The sequence below is a fragment of the Psammomys obesus genome, unplaced genomic scaffold, assembly GCF_907164565.1.
Source record: "Psammomys obesus unplaced genomic scaffold, mPsaObe1.curated_primary_1811, whole genome shotgun sequence".
Lineage (NCBI taxonomy): Eukaryota > Metazoa > Chordata > Mammalia > Rodentia > Muridae > Psammomys > Psammomys obesus.
The window spans coordinates 69,561,376-69,588,335 of NW_026585504.1; the positions used below are offsets into that span (position 1 = coordinate 69,561,376).

Here is a 26,960-nt window from a genome sequence, read left to right on the forward strand (position 1 = left end):
AAACTCTTATACTATTTCCTATACTTCTATTCTCCTGTTTTCCTGTCCCCCAGTACTGTCGAAAGGCATGCTACTGCCTGTGGAACTGAAAGCTCAAAGTGTGATCTGCTGACCCTATCGTGTCAGATTCGAGGGAGCATAAGAAGCTCTTGGAAGTCCAGCACCCTCCCAAATGCTCATAAAAGCATGTTTTGCTGTTGACTTGCTCTCTTATCATCCCCTATCACAGAAGGATGAAATAAAGCCATTTAAGTAGAAGTGTAGATGCTCTCGTTTGGCTTCCTGAGACCAGGAACCAAGTAACCATACTGTTTCCCATATAGCTGAGGCTGTTGCTGTACTGGCCTGCTGGTCTCCATGGAAAGTGGTGCAGGGAGATGAATAGAACTGCTCTTCTACGTACTCAAGTCTCATTACTCTTTGCAGAAACCCCAACAGTTTCTTGTTATCCTCTTCTGTGGTACTGGTAATTTTATCAGTTAATTTTTACTTAATTACCTTACTGAGTATAGGTGCTAGACTAGTACTTCACACACTATTTTCCAATTTTGAGAACAACTCTCTGTACTTCATAAATGCAGAAACTGAGGCTGAAAGGGGTTTAATGACTAGCTCAAGGTCACACAGCAATAAGCAGGAAGAGATCGAGTTCAGACTCAAGTTTATGTGGTTCAAAGCTCTGCAGCTTTTTTGTTTTTCTACTAAGTAGCAAAGCTTCCCAAAAAACTTTCAACAAAATTCTTTTTCAGTTCCAAAGACTGGTCAACCACCCTGTCTTGCAAACATGCAAGTTGCCTTCTTATGACTCCCATGCTCCTTCATCCTTATGTGAGTAACCCTCCAAACAACTTTACTTTCTTTCATTAGTTCTTTGAGAGTTTCCTATGTGCTTTATTCATCCCTTCAATTTTTCCCACATCTATTCTATCCCTGTCCCAATCCACCCAACTTTGAATCCTTTTTTAAAAAATCAAAATCAATTTGTTCTGTGCTGCCCAAACATTCTTGGCTGTATGGTCTTCCACTAGAGCATGGTTGACTTACTAGGAGCTACACTCAGAGAAAACTGCATCTCCTTCTCCCAGGAGCTAACAATCACCAAAAACTTCATGTAAAGGGTGGGACTGTGTCCATCTTCATGTTGGGATTTGGTCTGATTTGGTCTGCCCAGGTCCTGTACATCCTATCCCAACTGCTTTGAGTTCATATGTGTATTGCCCTGAATCTAGAAAATACTGTTTTCTTGCAGGCATCCACTGCACTCTTTCCACCCCTTCTCTCCTCCGTCTTCTCCTTCTAAGAGCCCTGAGTCTTGAAGGGAGGGAGTGCAGAATATATGTTCCATTTAGGACTGAGCATTCTGCCATTTCTTCTTTTGTCAGTTGCCGACACCTTCTTTTAAAAGGACTAACCACCACCCAAAGGTCTACATGGAATGGGAGAGTGGAAAACATACCAAGGAATTTTCTGTTAATTTCTCAATAAAAGTAACTTGAGCCACAGGGAAGGAAGGCCAAGCCATGCTTAACACCAGATGCTGCTACATCTGGGCAAAACTTTTCCCAACAGAAAAAAACAATTGCCAAATATGCCCCAAACCAACGAATGATGTGCTAGTTGGGAAAGTGGGGGAGTTCTGCCTTCTAGCAACTTTATGTTTCCTATCTCTGTTCTCCTTAGATCATCTCATACTCAGAGAGAATCTTTATTTTCTCTGGTTTTTTACCTTTTTCTCACTTGCAGCCAGAGCTACAATGTTCTCTACAGCCAGCTGACTCTGCTTTCCAATCCAATGTTACCTTATGATTGTAGTAAATAACTCTGAACTTGACTTTGAAGGAAAACTCCATTAGCAAAAGAAAAGTAGCTACAGCAACTTTACACATACACGGTCTCAGCCTAAGACCAAGAGCATGGACTCTACAAGAATTTTAAGTAATTGTGCACTTACTCTTTCACTGAAAGGAGTGCTGAAAGTTGAATATCTATCAAATTCTATTATTTTACTTTTTTGTATGTTTGACTACTTTGCCTGCATATATGTCTATATATCATGTGTGTAGCTGATAACCCAGAGATCAGAAGAGGGCATCAGCTCCTACGGAACAACAGGAATTACAGAAAGTTGTGAGCTATCACATGGGTACTAAAAACTGAACCTGGGTCCTCTGGAAGAGCAACCAGTGCTCTTAACTGCTGGGCCAACTCTCTAGCCTCTGCCAGTTCATGAGATCCCGAGGATAGACTCTCTTGCATCCTTCCCAAGAGTAACACAACTCAGAGAGGTCAAGTAGGCATAGTTACTTCCCATGTGTACCTTCATACACTGCTAACTTAATGTTAGCAACAGTAAAATGTTGTTTCTATTTGGGTCCTCAGTTAAGGTCTTTTTAATTTCTCTGGGCTCCCTCCTTGAAGAGTGTAGAACATAATTTTAAAATGCCCAACAAACATTTATTAAGAAGAAGGATAAAAAGAAAAAAAATGTTAACAACAGGTTATAAAATAGCGTAAGGCCTGTGTAAGGAGCACAGCAGGATAGCTGATCATAGGATTTCTTTAAAACTTCACATGGTGAAGAAGTGAGGTGAGGAAGAGAAACTACCTCAAAATAAAACAAAGACATTAGTTATTAGAAGTAGATCAAAACCAAATGAGCTGAGAAGTAATTTACAGCAAGCCTGTGAGAAAGAAAAGAAGAAAAGAAAAGCCAGCACATTATTAATTAGACTCCTCCAGAATCCTGTGGAGCAATATTAACAAATTCCACTTAAAGAGACAATCAAAGGCTCAACAACAAATAGGAATACGCTCTTCAAAGAGACCAAGAAAATGCAAAAACTTTATCCATAGAAAGGCTTCCTACTGTCATATAACATTTTATATCTCTGCTTTTAATCAAGTAAGGCTGAAACAGTCAGGGGACATGGAGGCCATATTACCTATATTAAATCATAAGGTAGAATGCAATAATCACTCTAGTTGCCTGTAGTTTCTTTCATAGTCTGGGGCAGAGGGGTGGGACCGTCAGGTCAGATTTTGCATGAGTCAAGCTGTATGGGTTTTAATGGGGATATCTGCACTGAGCCATGTGGGAAGGACAAAAGGTGAACAGGAACAAAGAACAGAAAGCACAGCCACAGGAAAACAGGGTAATGACTTCCAGGGGACGAAACTTTCCAAGAGAAGATGAAAATAAATAGTACAACAACATTTGCTCCTAAATGCAACCACTTAAAACTTTAACAAAATAACCATCATAACCCAGGATGAATGGCTGAAATGGAGCCAGAGCGAGAGCCTGGTCTGAAAAAGAATGGGATGAATCCTCGTATACTGTCTTCAGCCCTGGCCAACCTGCTCCATCCCAAGTTGAATAAACACCATATCCCAGAGCAGGATCTACCCAGAGCTGCTGCTGGCAGCTGCTCTCCTGGAAGCATAGACAGACAAATTCATGGCATTACTGGGCCAACAGCTGCTACAGCTCTGGGGGAAGTGACAAGTGCCTGCTGAGAATGAACTATTCTGGGACCAGTCATAGAGTCAGCAAAATTGAGGCTACAGTTTGCCGGCTGAATGAAGATACTGTACACTTCCTACTCCAAAGTTCAGAAAACCAAAATGGACTTTTTCTGTCCAAGCTTATTTGACTTAGGTGATTTTTGCCTTCACATTCAACTCCGTTTGTCTATTCCCAAGGACATGGCTTCTATTTTGGTTCACCACTAGACTATCATACCTTCCTACTATGTCCTTCTAGGTCCTTCCTGCCTTTCTTCTTTCTTCCTTCCTGTCTTTCTTTTTAAAATGATTTATTTATTTTTATTTTATGTGCACTGGTATTTTGACTGTACGTATATCTATGTAAGGGTGTCAAATCCCCTAGAACTGGAGTTATGAGCTGCCATGCGGGTGCCAGGAATTGAAACCAGATCCTCTGAAAGAGGAGCAGTGCTTGTAACCACTGAGCCATCTCTCCAGCCCCAATCATCTAGTCCTTTCTAAAGTACGGACATAATTCAGTTCCTTGCTCAGAAATTCTCAATGGTTCCTCTCTATACTTACAGAACAAAGCCCTAACTCTATTGGCCAGTATTTATAAACCGATGTAATCTTCTGGATTATCAACTTTTCCAGGTTTATTCAGTATTACAGCTACAATTCATATTGTTCAGAAAAGCAGGTAAGGTATCCACCAGCCACGGTTTTCTTAACTTAGGGATGTTGGTAATACTATTTCCTACCAAAAATGCTTCCTCCTCCATCTCTTTATCCTTCTCTACCTGCATTGTCTCAATTATATTAAACATTTAAGAACAATACATAGCATTGATAGTTTTTTTTTTCCCATTCCTATCCATTTAACTTCACCTCCAAAAGGCTCTTTCCCTTTTGGGAACAAATCACTCTTTTACATGCGCTATATATGGTTGAGTGGCATTGTTCTTTCACACACCTGTCCTTCGATACATTATGAAACTTTGGCAATATTACACTGTCCCTTAATGTGTTTCCCCTTCTATAGTAACAGAGACTCTACTTACTAGATTGCCCAAATTAAAGATATATTTTCTAGCTTCCCTTTGAGTGTAGATAACCATGTGACTAAGTACTGGCTACCTGGATATCAGTTAAAGGCATGTATGTGTCACTTCCAGGCTATACCTTTAAAGAACAAAGACATAGTTCCCTCTTGCCCTGTTGCTTTTCCCAATAATGAAATGGGACATGGTGACAATGAGCTACTTTGGGCTAAACAGCAATGGACAAAACTCTAGGGGTGAGATAAGGAGGCTGACACAGCCCTGACTGGATAATAGGCTGTTATGTACAAAAACATCTACACCTATCTTGTATAAGCTATTATTACTTAAAGACTACCATAGCAGCCACACTGATCTTAGCCAAACTAGTCATGCCTAAAATGTCTTTTCTGTATCAAAAGAAAGGAAAGAAAAAAAAAGAAAAGAAAAGGCCATTTTTTTCCCACGCTCACTACAAAATGCTAGTTGCAGGAGCACAACTGTCCCTGCAGCAATGCTTATATATAGTACACGAACAACTGAGCACTTGGTTATCTTTTGTAACACAGAAATGAGTGGGAAACGGGAAAAAGAAGGGTCCATCATTAGTGTTAAAGTGAGAAGTAGAGGTCTCATCACCACATCAATGAGACAAGGCAGAAATTAACCATGTGCATTCTTCAGATACTCACTGGACATAAGAAAGTAGGTCATAGCATTAATTGTGGGGGAAAAATGAGAGAAAGGGCAGAAAAGGCTGAAAATACCAAATTAAATATGATTTGGAATTTCATATATACATTTATAAGAATAAAACCCATTCATTCCATGTAAAACTGAAAGAGTCTCAACTATTCGAATTTTTGTTGACATTTTTAGGAATAAATTAGTGTGAACATAGGATGTTGCCTGGAGCTCTTGTTAAGTTTCTTTCCATCTTATCCTTATTAAGTGCATGTGTTCATGATTCATCCATATCCTCTTGAAGTAGGCTGTGCCGTGTGAAAGTGCTATTATGTAACCATTTTTTAACCTATAAAACCCAGCAGTTTAGATATTCCATTCTGAGAGAAGAAAGCTTCGGGCTCTTTTTAAAAAAAAAAAAAAAAAAATATTCCTTTCATTTACTGTGTGTGTGTGTGTGTGTGTGTGTGTCACTAGATTGCTGGAGCTACAGATGGTTGTAAGCTGCCTGACATGGGTCTAAGAACCCAACTTGGATCCTCTCAAGAGCGCTTCTTTTTCTCTAAGCGATTATCCAATCCTATTTAATTTCTCAAATATCTTTTGAATAGTGCTATCATGTAAGACTAAAATATCTACCAAAGACGTGTTTGCTGTGGTACTACTGGACAACAGCAGATCATTTAGGTGGGTAGGACCTATCAAAAGGTTAGGAGATTGGGGGATAGTCCTTGATGGACTCTTAGCCCCATCCTCTCTCTGCTTCTTGACTATCATGAAGCAACAGGACTCCTCCTCCATAAGCCCTTGCCACATGCCAACACAATCCCCCCAAATAAGAGCAAACTATGAACTTAGAACCTCTGGAACCAAAAAGAAAAACAAACTTTCTTCCTTACAGTTTATATTATCTTAGTTATCTGATCTCAGAACAGAAAGTTGGCTAACACAAATACATTCCTATTGCTGTGCTGTATAAGCTATCCAGTTCTACATGCACTGCACCCAAAACTTAGTATGCTTCTCTTGGATTGAAACATACACACACACAATTCTGCCCATACTTTTCTTTGAGACTGTCTCTCAACATAATATCCTCAAAGGCTCATTACCAGAGTATGTCAAATACTTGCTGTCAAAGCATCATCCTTTGAGACCCATTCTACATACTTAATCTCAATTTTCACTGCTTTTGAAAAAATCTATTTTCTTCTATCTCTCCTAAAGCCCCCGGTCCTGTATAGTTTGTATGGTTCTTTTCTTTGTTAACCAAGCATTCCAAAGCTTATCTTATTCTCACAGGAACCTGCAAAGAGCATAGTACATAGCAGGTATTAAAAGGAGGCTAACAACAGGATAATATGAGACAGGAATAAGCTGAAATACATCAAACATAAAGTAATGGTCAAAGGAATAGAAAATTTCCCTTTTCTAGCTCCTTGTACCACCTAAAGTACACATCCACAGTACTCATCCCACTTCAAATGACCTGCCTGGAATTTTTTTTACTGCCCATCTCCTCATTCTAATTTAAATGCCATGTGGAAAGGAAATGCTTGCTCTCTGCCATATCTCAAGGCACTGTGAAGGAGTTCAAATAATGTGCATCAGATATTAGTTGGATGAATTTCTAAGACTCTTCCCTTTGGGGATAACTTGGAAAAAGAAGTGGATTAGCAGGACTGGAAGGGAAGGGGTCGGGGTAGTATGATGGTATGGTAGTGGTAGGAGTAAATATAACTGAAATACATTATCTACATGTACGAAATATCATAATGAAACCTACACATACACACCTTAGACCACTAGTTGACATACAGGAAAGTCTATAATACTCATTAGCATGGTCCCCATTTATTTTTATTTTTCTTAGAGAAAGAACTTCCTATTAAGACTGATATGAAAAAGGAAGAGTTCTTGAGGGTTTTCAAGAAATTTGAAGCTATAGGCTCAGGAATCAATGTGTCTCTAAGTGGTGGCCCCCACCTGTACCCTAGACCTCATTCTCAAAGTTTCTAAAAGCAACTGCCATGAAGTCCCTACTTAAATTGCTGGTCCTTGGTGCTTCTTGTCTTGGCTAGAAAGCGTTCGGCTAGCTTCTCCAGGTTACGAGAATAGTCCATTTCAATCTCAGCCTTCTTGCGGAAGAAGTCCTGCAGGTCCTGCAACAGCTGCACCCGGAGCTCACACTGCTGGTCTAGGCATTTCATCTGCTCTGTGAGCTGAGCCCGAATCTCTGAAAAAAAAAAAAAAAAAAAAAAAAAAGATTGTCATCAGACAGCTCTGAATATACACTGCACACACAGATATTTATCTGCTTTCCATTCACTTGTTCCCTGTACTCTGGGGTATCAAAGCCCTTGATAAAATAGTTTACAGTTTAAATTGGCCATATGATGTGAGGTACCTCCAAGAAACTCTTTTTGGACCACTGAAGACCACCTGTGACCAAGAATCTGTTCAGTTAGTTAGAATAAATTGCATAATAGATAAAATAATATTCAGAGCTAAATATTTACATAGCTATTTACTGTTTCTAACACCATCCAGAATTTGGGTTCTTTTCTGGCAAGGAGCCCAAATGAATAATCAGGTAAATCATGTTATGCCCATTTTAAAGACTGAATACTGAGTCTCAAAGAAGACACACTATTAAATCCCAGAAAGCTTGGATTCAAACCCAGGCAAATGACTAACTTTTCTTTATACCTTTCCTCATCATTTCAAAAGTTTTTTTCAGCAATTTTATGAAGCAGGGCAAGGGTCATTAGATTTTCATGGAGGAAGAAAGACGGTTTTTCCAAGGTCAAATGGCAGCAACCAAGAACACAACAAGTACCAAGACTTCTAGAAAATCACATTCAAGGTCAATCGGTTTTACAGTTTCCAACATACAAAATGTAAATCTTTAAGAACCTATCTTTAAATGATGATGATGGTAATGAAAACAATAATAATAGTAGCTGACTTAGAAAGACCTTTTTTTATTTGTATCTCACTTGTTCCACCCTCACAGCAGCCTGAGAGAGGTAGAACTATGTCCAGTTTACACTCCTGCTCAGCAGATTCCTACCCAGTCCTTGTACGGGGCTAGCAACGCTGTCACTGTGGAACCACAGCAATGGCAGCTTCAGATGCAACCAGACCTGCCTTGAATACAACACTACATGTTTTTCTGATAAGAGATCTGGCATTCATGGCAAACAGCCTGCCAACACTGGGCAGCTTTCTTACCCAGAATAGGCCTGCAGTGTATGTCCAGCTTATTTTACATCCAGTTCTCCATTAGCATCAAAATAGAGCAATTGTTCTCTACCAGTACACTTATCTCCAAGCATGATTCCAACATGAGGTTGAAAGGAAGCACCTATTTTATGCCTTTCCTTGTGTGTACTTCAAATTCATTTCCAATAGCACTGGCAGATGGGGAAGGAGAGGAGTGAAGTTTTCATCTGAGTCCTAGATGAAATTTTGGGATAAGGTCCATGATGCGGAAATCCTTACAACCTCTTTGTTAAAGCAGTGAGGACTGACAAAGGTACACTGGGTTTTGCCTTAGAAGTCCAAAATCTATCGGCATTTTTATCAGTTCTGCTTCTGTAAGTATCAATACATGACAGACACAGCTGGTCCTTTATAGGTAACCCTAGGTAATCTCCAAGAGCAATCTTCTTCCTCATCCCTCCTCCTGCCAATCACCAATGCTAGCCAGCCCTGCAGTAACCCAATCTGACTGAAACTGAGCACTGCAGGATTGTTTCAAGAAAGCAGAATGCTTCACAAAAAAGCTGCTGCCTACTTCATCACTCATCAAAGCTCTCTTGTTCTGTGTAGTCTGATTACATGGGATGCAGGTGTGTGTGTGTGTGTGTGTGTGTGTGTGTGTGTGTGTGTGTGTGTGTATGTATGTGTGTAAGGAAAAGAGATCTACAAAGGTCATGTGAGGAATCTGGTTCCTGTCAGATTTCTGGGTCTCTTAGGCCAAAATCCCTTGTTTTGATCATTCCTAGAAGCATTTGCCCCCTTTGTACATATTAATGAAAAGCTAGCAGTAATTGCCATTAGGTAGAAAGGTTGTGGGTAGAAATCATCACCAATATTACTTAAAACTTGTCCATTAAATAAGAATTGTCTCTTAAGAGTAAAATGGCTGTCCAGGTACCTAATCAGGTACAAAGATACAAAGGAAGATGGAGGTATACTGAGGCTATCAAGACTCTCTAAGTCATCTCTAATTCACTTAGGACTATACCTCAATCATGTCTTAGTCAGTGATGCAGGAAGAAACATTCTAGACTGTTCTAGGGACTATAAACAAAATCCCATGATACTAACATAACTCAAAAAGTAAGCTGGTCTGAAACTGTCCTATCCATGACATAAGTGCATCACAGGGGCTATCTGTGAGATATATCAATGTGTCTTAAATGTTCCCATGCACTTCCAACCATCATGAAATTCCATGCTAAATTCTCAATGAGTAAGCAGTGTAGCATGAGCTGTATCTTATCCTTGCACCCCCTTCTTGTCCCTTACAGAAATGGTTTGTGTTTACTTAATGCACTATATTCTCTCTTTCTCTCTCATACACACACAAACACACACACACACACATACACACACGCCCAGCTCATTTAATTCCCATTACTAGTTTCTAAGATATTTCAGATGAGGAAAATTGGAGGTTTCTTAAGTAATATGTCAAGGGCCATACAAACAGTACTAATAGGGCTTATGGTATTTTATGCTTGATAGAATCTATCTATTATCACCTATGAGACAAGCTTCTGAGTATAAGCTAGATTAGGTTAATTTAGGATGAGAGCTTCCCTGACTAAGGGTACCGCCATTCCACATGCTGAAGTCTTGAACTGAATAAAATGAGAAAGCAAGCCAAGCATTCACCGCTCTTCTCTTGACTGCAGATCTAACTATAACCACTTGCTTCTAACTCCTGCTACCTTGACTTCCCTTCCACAACAGACTGGTCCTCCAACTGTGAGCCAAAATAAACCCTGCTTTCTTTAAATTGCTTTTGTCAAAATATTTTATCATAGCAACAGGAAAAATAATTAAGACAGGGCTAAAGTTAACATTTACCTGACTAGCCAAAGAAGTGAGAAGTAGAATCTCCATTGACAATATTTCTGGTTAAATGTTTTCTTAATCTCAACTTCATCTTCCTGCTGAGGAATGATTCAGGGGCCCCAGGATCAAGTTTAGACTAGGCCTCTGACTTATAAGCTAGACCATATTTTGACTGATCCACTACCAGACTGGATCTCTTCCTTCATCCTAGATCTAGTCTCCATGGCAGCTCCAAAGAAAGTCTGTCCCTTCCCTTGTGAGCGCAACCTGAAGGGAAGGGGAAAAAAGGATATCTCTACCTCAACCTAGAAGAGACTACTAATAAACATCACCTGTCACTGGTTTGTGATACGGTACCCGTCCCCTACAACAAGCCTAGAAGGAAGTTTCTCCCTTGTTATCATCCTCAGAACATTTAGGACGGCAGTAAGAAAGATTCCAGCCACCCCTAGCCTCGGGTCCACTCTTCCAAGACAGAAAGACTGCTCTGTGGAGAGCAGAACGTACTGCTGCTGTTGTTACAACGAACAGTGGTCTTCAATAAGGCAGCTGTGCCAGCCTCTGTCCATGCAGAGGGGAAAGAAACAATAGGGCACTGATTGTCAGCACACTTGGGCCATGTGCCCAGGCCAGAGACTCCTCCATACCCGATGATCATAAGGGCAGAAAGAAAAAGGAGCAATTTATAAAAACACAAGGAATTTCTCAAAGTTCCCTGTATGCTCGAGTGAGTATGCATGTGCATATGTGAACACATTCAAAGCCACACTATTCACATTATGTTCTACCATACCAAATCAATAAGACTTTACAAGTCTTCTTTATAGTTAACGGAGAAGTCCTGTAGCGTCCTGTGGAAACGATGGGGCCCTTGGAGCGTCTTTCACTAGACTATACGGAAGAAGCCAAGGTATACTTTCTAAAAGTGCATCTCTGAGCTATGGAAACTTCTTTGGATATCTATAAAGTGCCATTTGCTAAGGTCACCTTGAACTAGTTACATGAAGGGATGAGTGGGCACTGGAGTCTTGGTTTTTGCTTTGAACAATCTTTACTGTATGACAAACCCATAGAAGCAAATCCCAATGTGAAGACCTAACAGTCAAATGTAACAAAGAACAGAAAGAAATAAACCTATAAGTCTTAACAAAAACGACTTTGACTCTGTTTTTGTACCATATTTAAAAATTATACAAGAAAAAATTAGTTTCCCTTACAAGAGAACCAAAGTTTTTAAACAAGTTTCATGATTCTCAAGAGTGACCTTTACTATTTCATTTATTGATTCAAGTCAAAATTTAACTTTGCTGTTTTGCTTTTGCAAGACTTTGTGAGTATATGAAAACATACCACATCACTTTAAAGGAGTGAATTCTATAGCATGTGGATTATGTCACACACACACACACACACACACACACACACACACATATTTTAAATGTCTTTAACTCCATAAAAAGTACAGTGCATTCTTGTTGAGTCCGAGTACCATTCTGCCAATAGGGAAATAGTCCCACAGACACCAAAAGGAGTGAATTTATGGCATATGAATTCTCTCTCTCTCATTCACACATACACGTGCACACACACACATGCACGCACACACTCTTAAATGTCTTTAACTCCACCAAATGGTACAGTGTATTCTGTTGAGTATCATTCTACCAACTAACAGGGAAATGGCCCCAAATAGACACTATAATGAATTCCTGGTTTCAATTTATCCACTTATAGGGTAAAATCAGTTCTGCATTGAATATTACTAAAGCAGACTGTGCAAGCAGTATGTCTGGGCAGCAGGCTTGGCCATGACTAAACTCCATTGGCTATCACATCACTATTCTACTATTTTCAAAGGATGTCCGAAAATATGTCAAAACGCAAAAAGGAATGTTTTATGTTCAAACTCATGATCAGCAAACATAGTCAACAGAGTTTCCCCTGGGCAGTTCTGCCTCCTTGTCCATGCTTGGTTACAGCCAAGACACTACTAGCTCACCTGTTTTGGGAGTTAAAAGGAGATTTATATCTTACTTAGAAAAGATGCTGACGGTTTTCAATAAGGGTATCATTGGGAGATACTGATAATTTAGCAAAAATAGCCAAGGTCCTATCACTGACACTCTTTGTAGCCGTTACATGTACAGCTTCCAGTGCAGGTGAACCAGTCCTCTGGAAACTACCCTTGCTTCAGAGAACACCTGGTGAATTTGTCACAGTTCAGATAATCATTGTATCCCCTGTTGCTTTAATCCAGGGATAAGAGCTAATTTCTTTTGCCTTCCAAAATTCAATTCCATATTCCAAAACTTTCTCAAATTCAATTGTAAATACCACATATTTAAGGAGAAAATGGGAGTGGAAGGGAGATCAGATAAAAAGAGACACATTCTTTTAGGAAAGTCACACAGGTATGTCCTTCCCCTCTTAGAAGGAAGGTGTGCTGGCATCTTCAGAGACAGGTGCTGAGACTCCCACAAGCTCTGTTGTCAACATGAAACATAATATAAACCCATGTATCCCAGTGGGAACCTAGCCAGTCTTTCCCACAAATTCTACCCCACCTGCTTTTAGTCCTTTCACAAACATAGGATGTCACCTCAGCCAGCTCAAGAACACCTTCCAAAAGTCTTATATAAGAATACAATTGACGCTTTCATCAGGTTCTCCCCTCCATTATTTCTTGCCAAGATTTCTGATCCCAACAGTAATCAGTTCCTCTCCAAACTGATCCCCAGGAAACAAATCCCCAGAATGCCCTGCAAATTCAGGCTCTTTACCCTGTTTATTTGCCTTTCTACAAATTTAGTAATTCCAGGGCTCTTAACAGATCTTGATGGACAGACATGAGAAGCAAAGCCCAGAGAAGAGCTGGTTCGTGTCACACTGCTGTTTAACTGTAGATTGAGAACTGGAACCCAAGCAGCTTAGCTCAGAAGCTGAGATTCTTTCTTACTGTCATCACAAACATGTATGTGAGTGCTTTCCAAGTTCTCTGAAATTACACAGACAAAAATTCTTCCTCAAAGTTAGCAAGATAGTAGGGAATAAAGAAAAAGCTATATTGAACCACCCCTGCATACCTGGGATGGAGCCTGCTTGGTCATAGTGGATGATATCTTTGATGTGTTCTTGTATTCAGTTTGCAAGTATTTTGCTGAATATTTTTGCATCAATGTTTGTAAGGGAGATTGGCCTGAAATTTTCTTTCTTTGTTGGGTCTTTGTGAGGTTTAGGTACCAACGTGACTGTGGCTTCATAGAATGAGTTTGGTAGTGTTCCTTCTGTTTCTATTTTGTGGAATAGTTTGAAGAGAACTAGAGTTAGCTCTTCTTTGAAGGTCTGGTAGAATTCTGCACTGACACCATCTGGTCCTGGGCTTGTTTTTGGATGGGAGAGTTTTGATGACTGCTTCTATTTCCTTAGGGGATATAGGACTATTTAATTGATTTACCTGGTCTTGAATCAGCTTTGGTAAGTGGAATTGATCAAGAAAACTGTCCATTTCATTTAGATTTTCAAATTTTGTGGCATATAGACTTTTGAAGTAAGTCCTAATGATTGTTTGGGTTTCCTCAGTGTCTGTAGTTATGTCCCCCTTTTCATTTCTGATTTTGTTGATTTAGATGGTGTCTCTCTGGCTATTTTTCTAAACTATATCTGAAACATCGGGGAGGATTTTCCCACCCAATTCCCAACCAATTCTCATTGATTATTGCCAGGGAGTTTGTCTCTATTTTCTATGAAACATTTATTCTGTGATATTTCCTGGAGGCTGTTGCTAGGAGAGTTAACTTTGTTGTCTGCCAGGTGCACATTCTGTGATATTTCCTGGTACCTGAATTCAGCTCACAGTCAAGATGGCTCTTTATTTTAAAATGGAGTTATACTCAAGCTAACTATACCCAGGCTAACTTAAACTCTTCACCCTCAGGCTCTTAATTTCTTTCTGCCTCCTATTCTTTGGGGTTCTCTGAGACATGAGGGAAGGAATTTGATGGAGACAACACATTTAGTTAGCTTGGCTAGGGGTTTGTCTATCTTGTTGATTTTCTCAAAGAACCAGCTCTTGGTTTCATTGATTCTTTGAATTGTTTTGTTTCTAATTTATTGATTTCAGCCCTGAGTTTGATTATTTCCAGCCGTCTACTTCTTTTTGGTGTGTCTGCTTCAGTTTTCCTACGGCTTTTAGGTGAGCCATTAAGTTGCTTGAATGAGATGTCTTGAATTTCTTCTTGAAGGCACTTAGTGCTATGAACTTTCCTCTTAGTACTGCTTTCATTGTGTCCCATAAGTTTGAGTATGCTATCTCTTCATTTTCATTGAATTCTAGGAAGACTTTAATTTCTTTATTTCTTCCCTGACCCAGCTGTCATTGAGTAGCAAGTTGTTCTCAGTTTCCATGTGTGTGTAGGCTTTTTGCTATTTCCGTTGTTGTTGAGGTCCAGCTTTATTCCATGGTGATCAGAAAGGATACAAAGGATTATTTCAATCTTCCTGTATCTGTTGAGGTTCACTTTGTGACCAACCATATGGTCTATTTTGGAGAAGGTTCCATGAGGTGCTGAGAAGAAGGTAAATTCGTTTGTCTTTGGGTGTACGGTTCTGTAAATGTCTGCTAGGTCCATTTGATTCATGACCTCTGTTAGAGACATTGTTTCTTTGTTTAATTTCTGTTTTGTTGACCTGTCCTTTGTTGAGAGTGGGGTATTGAAGTCTCCCACTATTAATGTGTGGGGATCTATGTATGGTTTCAGTTTTATCAATGTTTCTTTTACAATGTGGGTGCCCTTGTATTTGGGGCATAGATGTTCAGGATTGTGATGTCTTCCTGGTGGAATTTTCCCTTGATGAGTATGAAGTGTCCTTCCTCATCTCTTTTTATTAATTTTGGTTGAAAGTCTATTTTATCAGATATTAGAATGGCTACTCCTGCTTGCTTCTTGGGTCCATTTGCTTGGAAAACTTCCAGCCCTTTACCCTCAGGTAATGTCTATCTTTGTGACTTAGGTGTGTTTCTTGTATGCAACAGATTACTGGGTCTTGTTTATGCATCCATTCTGTTAGTCTGTGTCTTTTTATTGGAGAATTGAGTCCATTGATGTTGAGAGAGATTAATGACCAGTGGCTTTTAGACTGCTTGTTGTTTTTTTTTCCACGACTTTTTGTTATGATTGTTCCCTAACCCCCCAAAAGTCAATAGCTAGTCTTTTTAAAAAGTAAAAAAGAGCTGGAGAGGTGCAGCAGGTCAGGGACTAAGTACCTTACAATGTTCTGTGATTCAGTTTCCAGGAAGTCTGGCACCCTCTTCTGTCTTTTGTAGAAACCCAAATATATGAAGCATCATGATAGACACACATAAATAAAAATCAACTTTTTAAAAATTTTAAAGAGAAAACCCACAAAAATTTAAAGGAAAGATTCATTATCTAGTCAGCTCTATTCTATTCTGACAAATGCTTTTTCTCCGTTATTTATAATAGATACAAAGAACTCACTGTTTATGCCCATATGGCATTTTTTAAAAAATAATTAATGAAATCTTTTAAAGAGGAAACTTCATAGGACAAAAGTTGCAGTTGCTCCAGGGCTGGCCGAGCACCATGAACACTACCCCAATCAGAAAAGAGATTAGTAAGGGCTTTCCTAAATTTCACAGCCCTCTGTAACAGTGGTTTTACTACTGTTACCAGAATCCAGCATGTGACCATCCTGCAAATGTACAAGTGTGATGGACTGTGGTGGTCTCTAAGTAGAAAATAAAAGCATCACTTTCAGTATGCTTCTATGTCTAGACATGTAATAACCAGAATCACAAGATCACAGAGGCCATGATCATCTTAAAAGTGCCCTTGTCAGTTAGAGATATAAGTACCATCAAAACATCCTCCTGTCCTCATCCTTCCAACTAGCCCACAGCAATATGTCAATCACAATTTTTTAAACACATGAACAAATAATTAAACCTCCAAGTACATTAATATGTATTTGACCCAAACCAAACATTTTATTTTTTTAAAAAAATTTCTTACAAATCTAATTGTTTTCTCACATGCTTTATTTCAAAAGTTAATGTATACCACTTGCTAAATTTAAAAATTGTGTTTATATATAACAAAAGGTATTACAATTTAAAGTATATTAATATTTTAATAATGCTTTAAAAGAAATTTTTGCCTAAATTCACATCTTTATTGTAGCTTATAGAAGTGATAATACTCATTTAAATTTCTGCGTGATACCATGGAATTATATTGACCTGAAAAGTTTATACAATTTAAATACCAGAAAATGCCAACACAATGTAAGTCTTTCTCATTTTAACTAGCTTCCTGGGCCTGCCTTCCAAACGAATGTGGCGTTCTAGAGAGGACAGACTGTACAAAGGAACTGCAACATGATAAGCTCATTACTAGGAAAAGAAGGATGGTGTGTTTTTAAGCCTACTTCGTCCAAGACTCAGGAAGGGGTTTCCAGAAGCCAGACTTCAAGGACGGGGGTTAGCAGAAAAGCTGTACAAGGAAGGCTCCCTAGTCCAGAGGAAAAGAACGCAAAGACATATACATACAAAGAGCTGAAATAATCAAAGAAATTCAGAATAACTGGGATATCAAACTTTAAGCAGGAAACTGGACAAAGAAAGACAGATGGAAAAGGCAGAGGTCATGGTACTAGACAATACCAAAGTCTGAATGAGCACAGAATTGTTCCTAAGACCATTAGCAAGCCATTGTAGATCATATATAAAAGTTATACTTTCAAACTGCTTTCAAAAATGGTAAGCACTCCCTCTGGAGAGTCCATACACTAGAAGGCAGGAACCACTTTAGTTTTGGAGAGGTCAAGGGTTCAGTCTTTTTCTAATGAATGCTTCACCCTGCATCTTCCAAATAAACTAAAATCCCTTCAAAGCACAAAGAGCTTGGTGAACCAAAGTTTATTGAGAAATGACCATGTGCTATGATCTTGCAAATAGATCAGTCCCATGAGGTAGGTATTACAGCAGGAGCAAGAAAACTGCATGAGTCAGGCCAGTTAGGCCTAGGTTTCTTTTTCCTCATCTGAGAATCTGTGGTATTTCTGCCCTGCCTACCCCACTATACACCAAAGGCTATGCCTCAACCACATGCCTCAACAATGCAAGTGGAAAGGACTTTAACTCAGCCACCAGAAAAACAAAACAAAACAACAACTGCAGAAAAAAGAAAAAAAAAAAAAAAACACAAGAAAATGCTTTGCCTGATTGTTTCACACCTCAGGAGGAGTGGCGGGACACCCTCCTGTTCAAATCCATAGATGGGCATATTTAGAATGTGCTTGAGGCAGGAACATAATTCAGAGCCAAGTCAGCTGAGAATAAAAAATAAACTAAACTAAATAAAACTAAATAAATAAACTGAACTAAATAAAATTAAAACTAAATACAAAACATTATTTAGTCAACTCACACAGCCATAAGCCAGGCTTAGGCCAATACAGCTGACAAGAGTCAAATAAGCTAGCACTGAAAAGCCAGGGGTTAGAGTCCCTGAATAGATTATGTGGCTTATGTTGATATCACTATTGCAGAATTAGTCATGATTTCACATCTTTAAAACACTCAAGCTCCTAGTATATGCTTGTACTTTTTAAAGGGCATTATAAGAAAAACGATTGTAAATGATCTTATATGTCTCTAGACTTTCTGGGCAAGGATTATGTCAAAACAAATTTTAACTTTTAATAAAACAACAGAATAAATATAAGTAAAAGGCACAAACCAGCACATCATCCTGACTGGACTGAGTGCCTAAGAAACATTTTCTTTTCAACAGAGTAAACTTTCCCAAATAGTGTAATGGAAATCCCTATTCTGGTTCTTTTTTATTTTTGTTAAGGTTTATTTGTTTTATTTTAGGTATATATGTGAGTGCCTACATGTATGTATGTGCATCACATGTGTACCTGGAGTTATAGACAATTATAATCCACCTGCTATGGGTGTTAGTGTTAGGAGCTGAACCTGGGTCCTTTGCAAGAGCACCAAATGCTCTTAACCACTGAGCCATCATCTCTTCAGCCCCTATTATTAAATGGCACATTTTCAGAAAACAAAAAAAAAAAAAAAAAACTTGCAGCATAATTCCTCTAAGTTATAACTACAAAGGACACGGGTAGGAAGTTAGCTAAATGTGAGCCACTGAGATGGCAAGAGGTGAGGGGTCTTAGTTTCATGCTCCCACTGCCATGGAGCTACCTGCCACCACGATAAACTGTATCCCTTGAAACCATAAGCCAAAATAAATTCTTCCTCCCTTAAATTGCTCTGATAGTTGCCAGAAAAATAACTAATATTCCTTGGAAGGCATTCACTTCTATCTTTATTAGTCTTATAATAAGCAAATGTAACTTTTAGAAAGGCTGAGGCAATGTTTTGAGCTCTTTCTGATCAACCCCCCTAATGAACAGTACACGTAACACTGATCAAACATGCACAAACACAAAACAAACCATTCGCATATGTAATACATATAATCACTTAATTTTTGATGCAATTATATTTATTTTCTATATACAACTTGCTTTTATTCTTTCTCTGCTTAAAAAAAGAAACTTATTCAAGTTTTAAAAGAAACTGGCTTCATAACCTGCCCTGCAAAGGGATCATAATCTACAGGTGGAAAAGCTCTAATCAACTGAGCAATATACAGGACTGTGATCAGTGTATTTTGGAAACTTTTAAGTAGTAACAAAACAGCTTTTAAAAATGAAACAAATAGTTGAACATGTGGTTCACATCTTCAGTCCTATCACTGAAGAAACAGAGGCAGGAGGTTTGCTACAAGTTCTTGGCCAGCCTGGTCTACACAGTGAATCCCAGGTTAGCCAGGGTGCTTTATCAAGACTGTCTTAAAACAAAACAAAATACAAATTCCAAACCAGTTTTAAAAAAAAAAAAATCAAATCCAAGATAAAATTTTCACCTGGAAAAAAAGTAACTCTAATCCTCACTCAGAAAACCACAACACTACTAGACCTGATAAGGTGAGGATTAGACTAGTCCAGTTATGGCCAGTGTCCAAACACGCCAGCAAGAACTGCTGCTCCCAATAAAATCAAATACTATCCTCCATTCCTGCTTTTGAAGTTGTGACAGTGGTAAAGAAAAGATGTACACGACCTGTCAATTTCTTCTTGTGTGTGAGTTTCTACATGCTTTTCACCTATGATGATTTAATGAGTTGCTGTTACAAAGTTCATTTCCAGAATTAGAAGTATCAGGCAGGTAGTTCAGAAAACCATTTCAGGATATTCTCTGAGATGAAAGCATCAACAGAGTAAACACTTTCATAAACTGACTAAAGTAATGCCAAATATGACAAAATAATAAATATTTTGGCACCTTGATGTAGAACAAAGGGAGAAGTTGAGTTTAAAGCACGCTGTGTAGTTTTCTTGTTGTGTGTGCCAGGAAGGAAGGTAGGAAGAATCCTACCAATTTATAGGAGAAGTTCTAGGTTAATGTTTTGGTGTAGGTTTCTCTATATTCTCCCTTATAGTCACCCATTCTGCTCCATCCAGGTTTTTAGGGGAGTCCTTACTGAATTTAAAAGATGGTAGAGATGGAAAGCTATAAAGCCTAGTGGTACAGGGATAAAACCAGAGGGCTTACAGAATAAGCCAGGTCTTAACATAACATAGCACGACATGTTCAGTCATTTCCTTCTATGTCCTCTACAAGCCTTTATCCCCACCTCACCCCTTGGTGGCACCAACTTATAGCACTGCCCCCTTATATCCTCTAGATCATTCTGCTTCAGCTTTAGTTGACTACTGGTTAAGTTTTCAAACATATCAGACACACTTGAGCCTTAGGGATCTATTACAAGATGTTTGTCCTCTGCCTGGAATGCTCTTCCCACAAGTGTAAATTCTCACCTCCTTCAAATCTCTGCACAAATGTGACCTATAGTATAAAACTCATCTAAACACTCTCCATGCACATTTTGAAATAAAATCTGACCTCAGTATCCAACACTGATATCCAACTTACTATATATACTTTTTTCCTCTTCCTCATCTTCCTTCTCCTCCTCCTCTTCCTTGTCTTTGAGATAGGATTTCTCTATGCAACAGAACCCTGGCTGTCCTTCACTTGCTTTGTAGACCAGCAGGATGGTCTGAGATTCAAAGAGATCCACATGCCTCTGCCTCCTCAGTGTTGGGATTAAAGGCATATGCTACCACACCCAGCACATACTATATTCTTAATGCTATATAAGTATAAACTACTCAAATGGGGTTTGTCTCCTTTCCCAAACTCTGCTGGAATAATTGTTTTAGTAACCAAATATTTATTTTAATAACCAAACCAAAGAACCTAGAGTTGTATCTGATACATGACAGATGATGTTTAGTTAACAGATGAATGAATAACTGCATGGTTTAAGATCTTTTCCTGCTTGGTTATGGCTAAAAAAAAAAAAAAAGGAACAGGGCCTTCAACACAGAGGCAGATACATGACTGAAATGCACATGTTCATCCATACTAAAGTCTAATGACCAGCCTATCAAGATAAATGAATGGAAACAGACTCTTCTCTATTTCTAGGGAGGAGTGGTTGCAGGGTGAGGTTAGCAGACATCATAAAGAAGTCAGAAAGAGCCAAGGCAACAGAGATCCACACAAGATCTAAGAGTTAAAAAGTTCACAGTGTATCTTTGAGCTACTTACCTGCTATGTCCAGTTCTTTGAGAATTTTGTATAATGTATTTTGTTCATATTCAGCCCCCTCTTCTCAGATTTACTTCACATTCCCTATCCACCCAATTTGTGTCTCTCCCTGTTTTGGTAACTCATTAATAACAGTTTATTCTGTCCATACACTTGGAAATACATATGGCTTTTGCTGGAGGTTGGTTTACCCACTAAAGACTGCACCCTTAAAGAAAGATGATTCTTCCTCTTCCAGCAGCCATCAACTGCTAATTGCTCCTCAGCTAAGAATGGAACTTCATGCCCACTTCCCCTCTCCAAATTGGAATTTTGTCTGGCTTGAGCCTGTGGAGGTCTTTTATGTGCTAACTCAACTGCTGTGAATTCATATGTGTAACTGCTCTCCTGTGTCCAGAAAAGATGGTAGTCAGCTACCATCTATCACCCCTATAATGGTGCCAGATATGTATTTTACTTGCCCAGTAGGCCTTAAATTCAATCAGGTATGGGACACTCCCATAACATTCATACCATTCACTATTGCACCAGGAGGCATGTCTTGTCAGGCCAGCCTTTGTTGTAGTTTCCCATACTCACTGCTAGGTCATTCCCTTTCTCCTCCACTAGCAGACACAGCACCTTCTAGCATAATGAAAGGCAGCCAGGAGGGATGAAGCTTCCCAGTGAATACCAGCCTGATTTCTCCATGAAAAACAGAAATGTAATGAAGATATTTTCCCTAATATTATCTAGAATAATGAGGAAACATGCACTTTTTAAAACAGCATGACTCTAAAACAGAAAGAAAACCAATTTCTTCTCATTCTGGCCAGATTTAAAACATGAAATTTATTAAAAAGCCAGAACAAAAAGCACCAAGATTATGAGTGTATCTCCTGGTTCACAAATGAACAGCTTGGATTTCCAATCCTGAAACTTTCACAGGACTGAGCAAAAACCCAGCAGTGCTGTGCTCTGAATCAGAATCATGGGCTCTCTTCTCTGTGTGAAGGTAGCCCCTAAAAATAAAGAGTAAAGTTCAGAGAAGGGGAAAAAAAAAAAAAAAACAAACAAACAAACAAAAAAAACCTCTCTTCAGTCTCTAAAAGGAGTTAGTGCCCTGGAGAAAGGATAGATTAATCCCTTAACCAGCAAGTGCAATCTCCCAGCTACAGGAAAAAAATTTATGCCTCTAGGGGACAATTTAAGAAAGATGAAACCACAAAATAATTAATGAGGAAATGGGTTAATCTGTAGCTAGTTATAATCCATATGTCCAAGAACAGCATTATTACAAACAGCACTCTCCTACCAGTCACTCAACCTATCAATTTTTTCACTCTACCTTCCTGCTGTCCCCCATCCCAATCCATATTTTATAATGAAAGGAAGGCTGAAAGAAGGCAGAGGGTTAAATTTCTCACATCAAAATCCCTCCAGCAATTTGAATTTCCTGAAGCTACTCTCCTAGGAGGGGGCATATTGTGACCAAGCTTTCCTGCAGCACCTCCTGCCATCTGCAAAATTAAATTAAATGGTCCTTCTTTTTTGAAACCCTGCCATCAATGTACCAAAGGGAACATCTGAGTGTACCAGTCAGGGATGATAGCTTTTCCTTTTTACCAATACACACAAATCATTAGGAGATTAAGACTCTGAATGGCTAATGTGCACTTTTATAAAGAAGAAGTTAAATGCTCAGTCTGACACCTATATAGAGGGGGCTAAGATTGTCCTCGCTGCTGCCCTTGGAAGATGATTAAAAGCAGGGCAGACAGGAAGCTAATGGCTTTTTTGCTGCACTTTTATTGGGCTGGGGGTGTCAGGAATGGACATGGGAAATCAAGTGCCAAGTGTTGAAGGGCAGATGGGGGAGGAGGAAAAATGAGTATATGCCTACGAAGCCCTGGCCCCCCCCCCCCCCAAAGAATAGAGTACTCCATACCCACAGACAGTTCTAAGCATGCTGCAAAGCCTGTATTCACTATGCTACTACAAATGGCTTGTTCTAAGGCAAACTGAAATTTAAGCCAATATAGAGGTGGGGATTGGGTAGAGACATAGATTAGTATACAGTACCTGTTTAGTATATGAGGCCCTGGGTTTAATTCCTAGTCCCTCAAAAATAAACAGCCTGTAACTTCTGTATTTAACATATTACAAAAAATTCCATTTTCTGCTCCTACAGCCCAGGCCAAACAAAACAAAACAACACAAAACCAAAAAAAAAAAAAAAAAAAAAAAAACCCACAGAAACAAAAACAAAAAAACTCATGCCATTTCTCTCACCTTCCACAGTTATTTCTACCCCCACCTGGTTTTGCTTTAAAAATGCCTAAATTTGGAACAACAGAAGCAACTAGGTAAAAAAGGAAAAAGAAAATTTAGGAAATGACAATTTTCAGAAAAGCAGTATGTAATTTGAAAAGTAACCCAGACGGTAACAGACTTTATATGAATATAAAATTACACAAAATCATATCTTATTCAAGTCACTTCAATGCAACAAATCTCTATTAAGTACTTACTCCTGTGCCCATGAGTAAAGACCAAACACAATGGGCCAGAAACCCATCTAGTCTTTTTTGAAGTGGGCTCCTGTTCATACACCTGGAAGAAGCTTCTTGGAAAATCCAGTACTGGCTCTAGATCAAAGAGATATAATGGGAACTTATACCTATCCCAAGGTCACACTAGAAAACTTTTCAGACCCAACTGCCAGTCACAGAATGGACAAAAAGAAGATTTAGAAGCCTAGGCAGAGGCAAAGAGAGGGACCAGATGGCTGCCTAAAAAGCTAAGAAATATATGCTTCTTAATGAGACATCTGGCAGGAAGAGTGAAAAAAAAAAAAAATCCTTACATCAAATTCTTTGAGAAATTATAATCCACAATGGAAGTTATTCACCAAAATTTTTAAAAAACATTATAGCTAATAATAATAATAATAATAATAATAATAATAATAATAAACAACTCTTCATTTTTTTCTTACCATCTTCTGAAAAGCATAAACATTTCAGGGGAAGAATTAGGAATAAAAGCACTTCTTACAGAAGGTGTGTTTGTGCATGCCTTTAATCCAGCATTCCAGAAGCAGGGACAGGCAGCTCTCTTTGAGTTTCAGGCAAGCCATGGCTACATAGTAAAACTCAAAAAAGGAGGAAGAGAAAAGAGGGAGGAAGGAGGAGAGAGGGAGGGAGGGAGGGAGGGAGGGAGGGAGGGAGGGAAAGAAGGAAGGAAGGAAGGAAAAGTACTGCTTGATCTAGGATTTAAGACCTGGGAAAAATAGCAGGATATAAGAATCACCTGTGTAAAAAGGTAGAGAAGGAAAAAGAAATCAAAGAACTTGGGGAAAAGGGAAACTTTTGGAAACTCTCTGCCCATAGGATACCTACAATCCCAGTTGTTTTACAGAAATACCTTTCAGATGAGAAAGACAGAGACAGAGACAGAGAAAGGATACTAACCAGAAAGGCTCACAGGTTCTCGACTCTAAACCCAGTGAAACCCATAGAAAGGTTTTTGTGAAAATGAAAATCTCCCCCAGAAACCTTAAATTAATCTCTCTTGCTGTCCTGCAAAGGAGATACAGAGTCTGGAACTGAAGTGACATCAGACCTTTCTGCCATTAGTTTTAGTGTCAGTATTTGTCAGGAATGGCCAACAGCTTAAGTTTAAAACCCTCAAGAAGAAATACTCTCTTTGGATCCCAACACTAACTTGAAAGACCCAGTAATTCAGTCAACATTTCACAACAAAGATGTTCTAAAAGAGAGGCAAGGGCACAGAGCCTGAATTTTAGTAGAAAAATAAAAATAAAAATGTCCAGATATCCAGTTAGCCAGGCAGATGGAGGCTGGTCCTACAGAGATCACCAGCACCCATCCTCCACCCCTGTTCTTTCCTCCCAAGAACCATTCTCCTAAGTCTTCCAGGAAGATATAAGTATCCAGTCTACAAACCTTCAGGCAAAGCAAACAGATCCTGCTTCGTGTCACTGTCTTTGCAATGGTAAGGTTAAGGGACCTCTAACATCTGCAAACTCTCAGCTACAATAAGATGTGAAAAGTGAACAAAGAGAAAGAAAAAAAATGACTAGGAAAAGAGTGGTATTGTCTTTCTTAATGAGTATTTTCTTCATTTGCTTTTCCCCCCATGTTGCTTGTTTAAGTAAAAAAGTAATGAAATGTTACTTTAACACATGAGCTCACAGCAGCTGTGGTTGCCTACACAAGTTCAAGCCAGTCAACACTCTAGCATGGAGTGGGAAGAGGTTCATGAGCTTCCATGCCTGAAGAACCATGGCTTCTCATGCAGGAAGAGCAGTTTTTCTTTAAGGGTGTGGCTAGTAGGCTGACCTCAAGCTCTACCGAATAACCTCATACCCTAGTATATATGAACAGTTCAAAATGGACACAATGGACTGTTAAATTTTTTTAATTTTTTTTTTTATTAAAGTTGGGAAAGGTAAGAAGGTAAAAGTGGAACTGGGAGGAGATAAAGGGAGGAACCGGGGTTGAATATCATCAAAATACACTGAATGGAACTCTCAAGTAATTAGTAAAAATATTTTTAATGTTACTTTAAAACCAGCAAGAATAAGGCCAAGTGAGATTGCCAAGTGGCTAAAGGTGCCTGATAACCTGATTTCAATTTCTGGAAAAAGGAAGGAAAGAACCAAATCCTTAAAAGTTGTCCTTTGATCTACATACACTTGACACATTACAAATCTGCCTCTTCTTTCTACTGGCTATATAAGCATTCAAATGGCTGTGCTTTTGTGTGTGCAACTATTCCCATTTTGATGGTTATTGCAAATTTTTTTCTTTATTCTCAATGCTGTAATGTAAGAACATTTGCAGAATAAAGTCTTGAAAGGGAGTCCATAAATGTGTATATATTTTAATTGCATTTATTTATTTACTTATGTAGATGTGCATATGTATATGTACATGTTCATTTCATGTGTGTGTGTGAATATTGGTATAATGGAATGTGGGTAGGTGTATGGAGGTCAGAACATTTTTGGGTGTTAGTCCTTACCATCTACCTTGCTTGAGACAGCATCTTTTTTGTTACCTCCCTCTTTGATCTGTACATCAGCCTGGCTGGCCCAAGACCTTTTGGAAATTCTTCTGCCTCCATTTTCCATCTTGCTGTAGAACACTGGCAAAAGGTATACATTATTGCTCCCAGCTTTATGTGGGTTTAGGAATTAAAACTCAGGTTGTCATACTTGCACAGCAAGTATTTTTCCCACCGAACCATCTCCCCAATCCTATTTTTTTTATTTTTTAAGGCAGGATTCATGAAGCCCAGGCTGGCCTAAAACTTACTCTGAATCCTCTTGAGTAGTAAGATTATAGACCTCTGCCATTATGCCCAGCTTATGTGGTATAAGGTATTGAATCCATTGTTCCATGCATGTTAGGCAAACATTCTAACAACTGGGTTATATTTCTAGACCCCTGCATTATCTCTGAATATTCAGTAATACAGAAGCAATTTTTAAGTGTTTCTCAAGCCCAAAGCTATTAATAACATACATTCAAAACAAACGCTATTAAATATCCAACTTGAACTTTTACATATGTACTTCTTGCAGAAGTAGGATGCTCACATTCCATACATTTGGTTAAAAGAAATATGAAGTGCCCTTCTGTTTTTCTAACCTTTTTCATATTTCCCATGAGCAACCTTCATCCCCAAAGGGGCTAAAATTTGCCTAGATTTTGTCAAACAGGTCAGTTTTTATTTCCACCAAGGAATAAATATTAAACTCAGCTGAATTATGCATGATACCCTATGTAATACGATCACTCACCTTCAGAACTTTCATTCTCACAACTTATTTGGCGTTTCTGAATAGGTCTAACAAGGGACTTGTTCTTCATATAGTTAAACTGTTGGCATGTGTCCCAGCATGGAAATTTGTAATGTTTCAATACACCCATATATTTGCA

The 26,960-nt window shown here is 38.8% G+C and overlaps 1 protein-coding gene across 3 annotated transcripts in view; it reads right to left on the reverse strand.

Moving 5' to 3' along the window:
• Srgap2 (SLIT-ROBO Rho GTPase activating protein 2) overlaps positions 1 to 26,960 on the reverse strand; it is a 221,872-nt gene that overhangs the window by 126,939 nt on the left and 67,973 nt on the right. For all 3 annotated transcript variants that reach the window (XM_055602569.1, XM_055602563.1, XM_055602574.1), the window contains exon 3: positions 7,254 to 7,446. In XM_055602569.1, the coding sequence (XP_055458544.1) occupies positions 7,254 to 7,446 (193 nt within the window). The remainder of the gene's footprint in view (positions 1 to 7,253; positions 7,447 to 26,960) is intronic.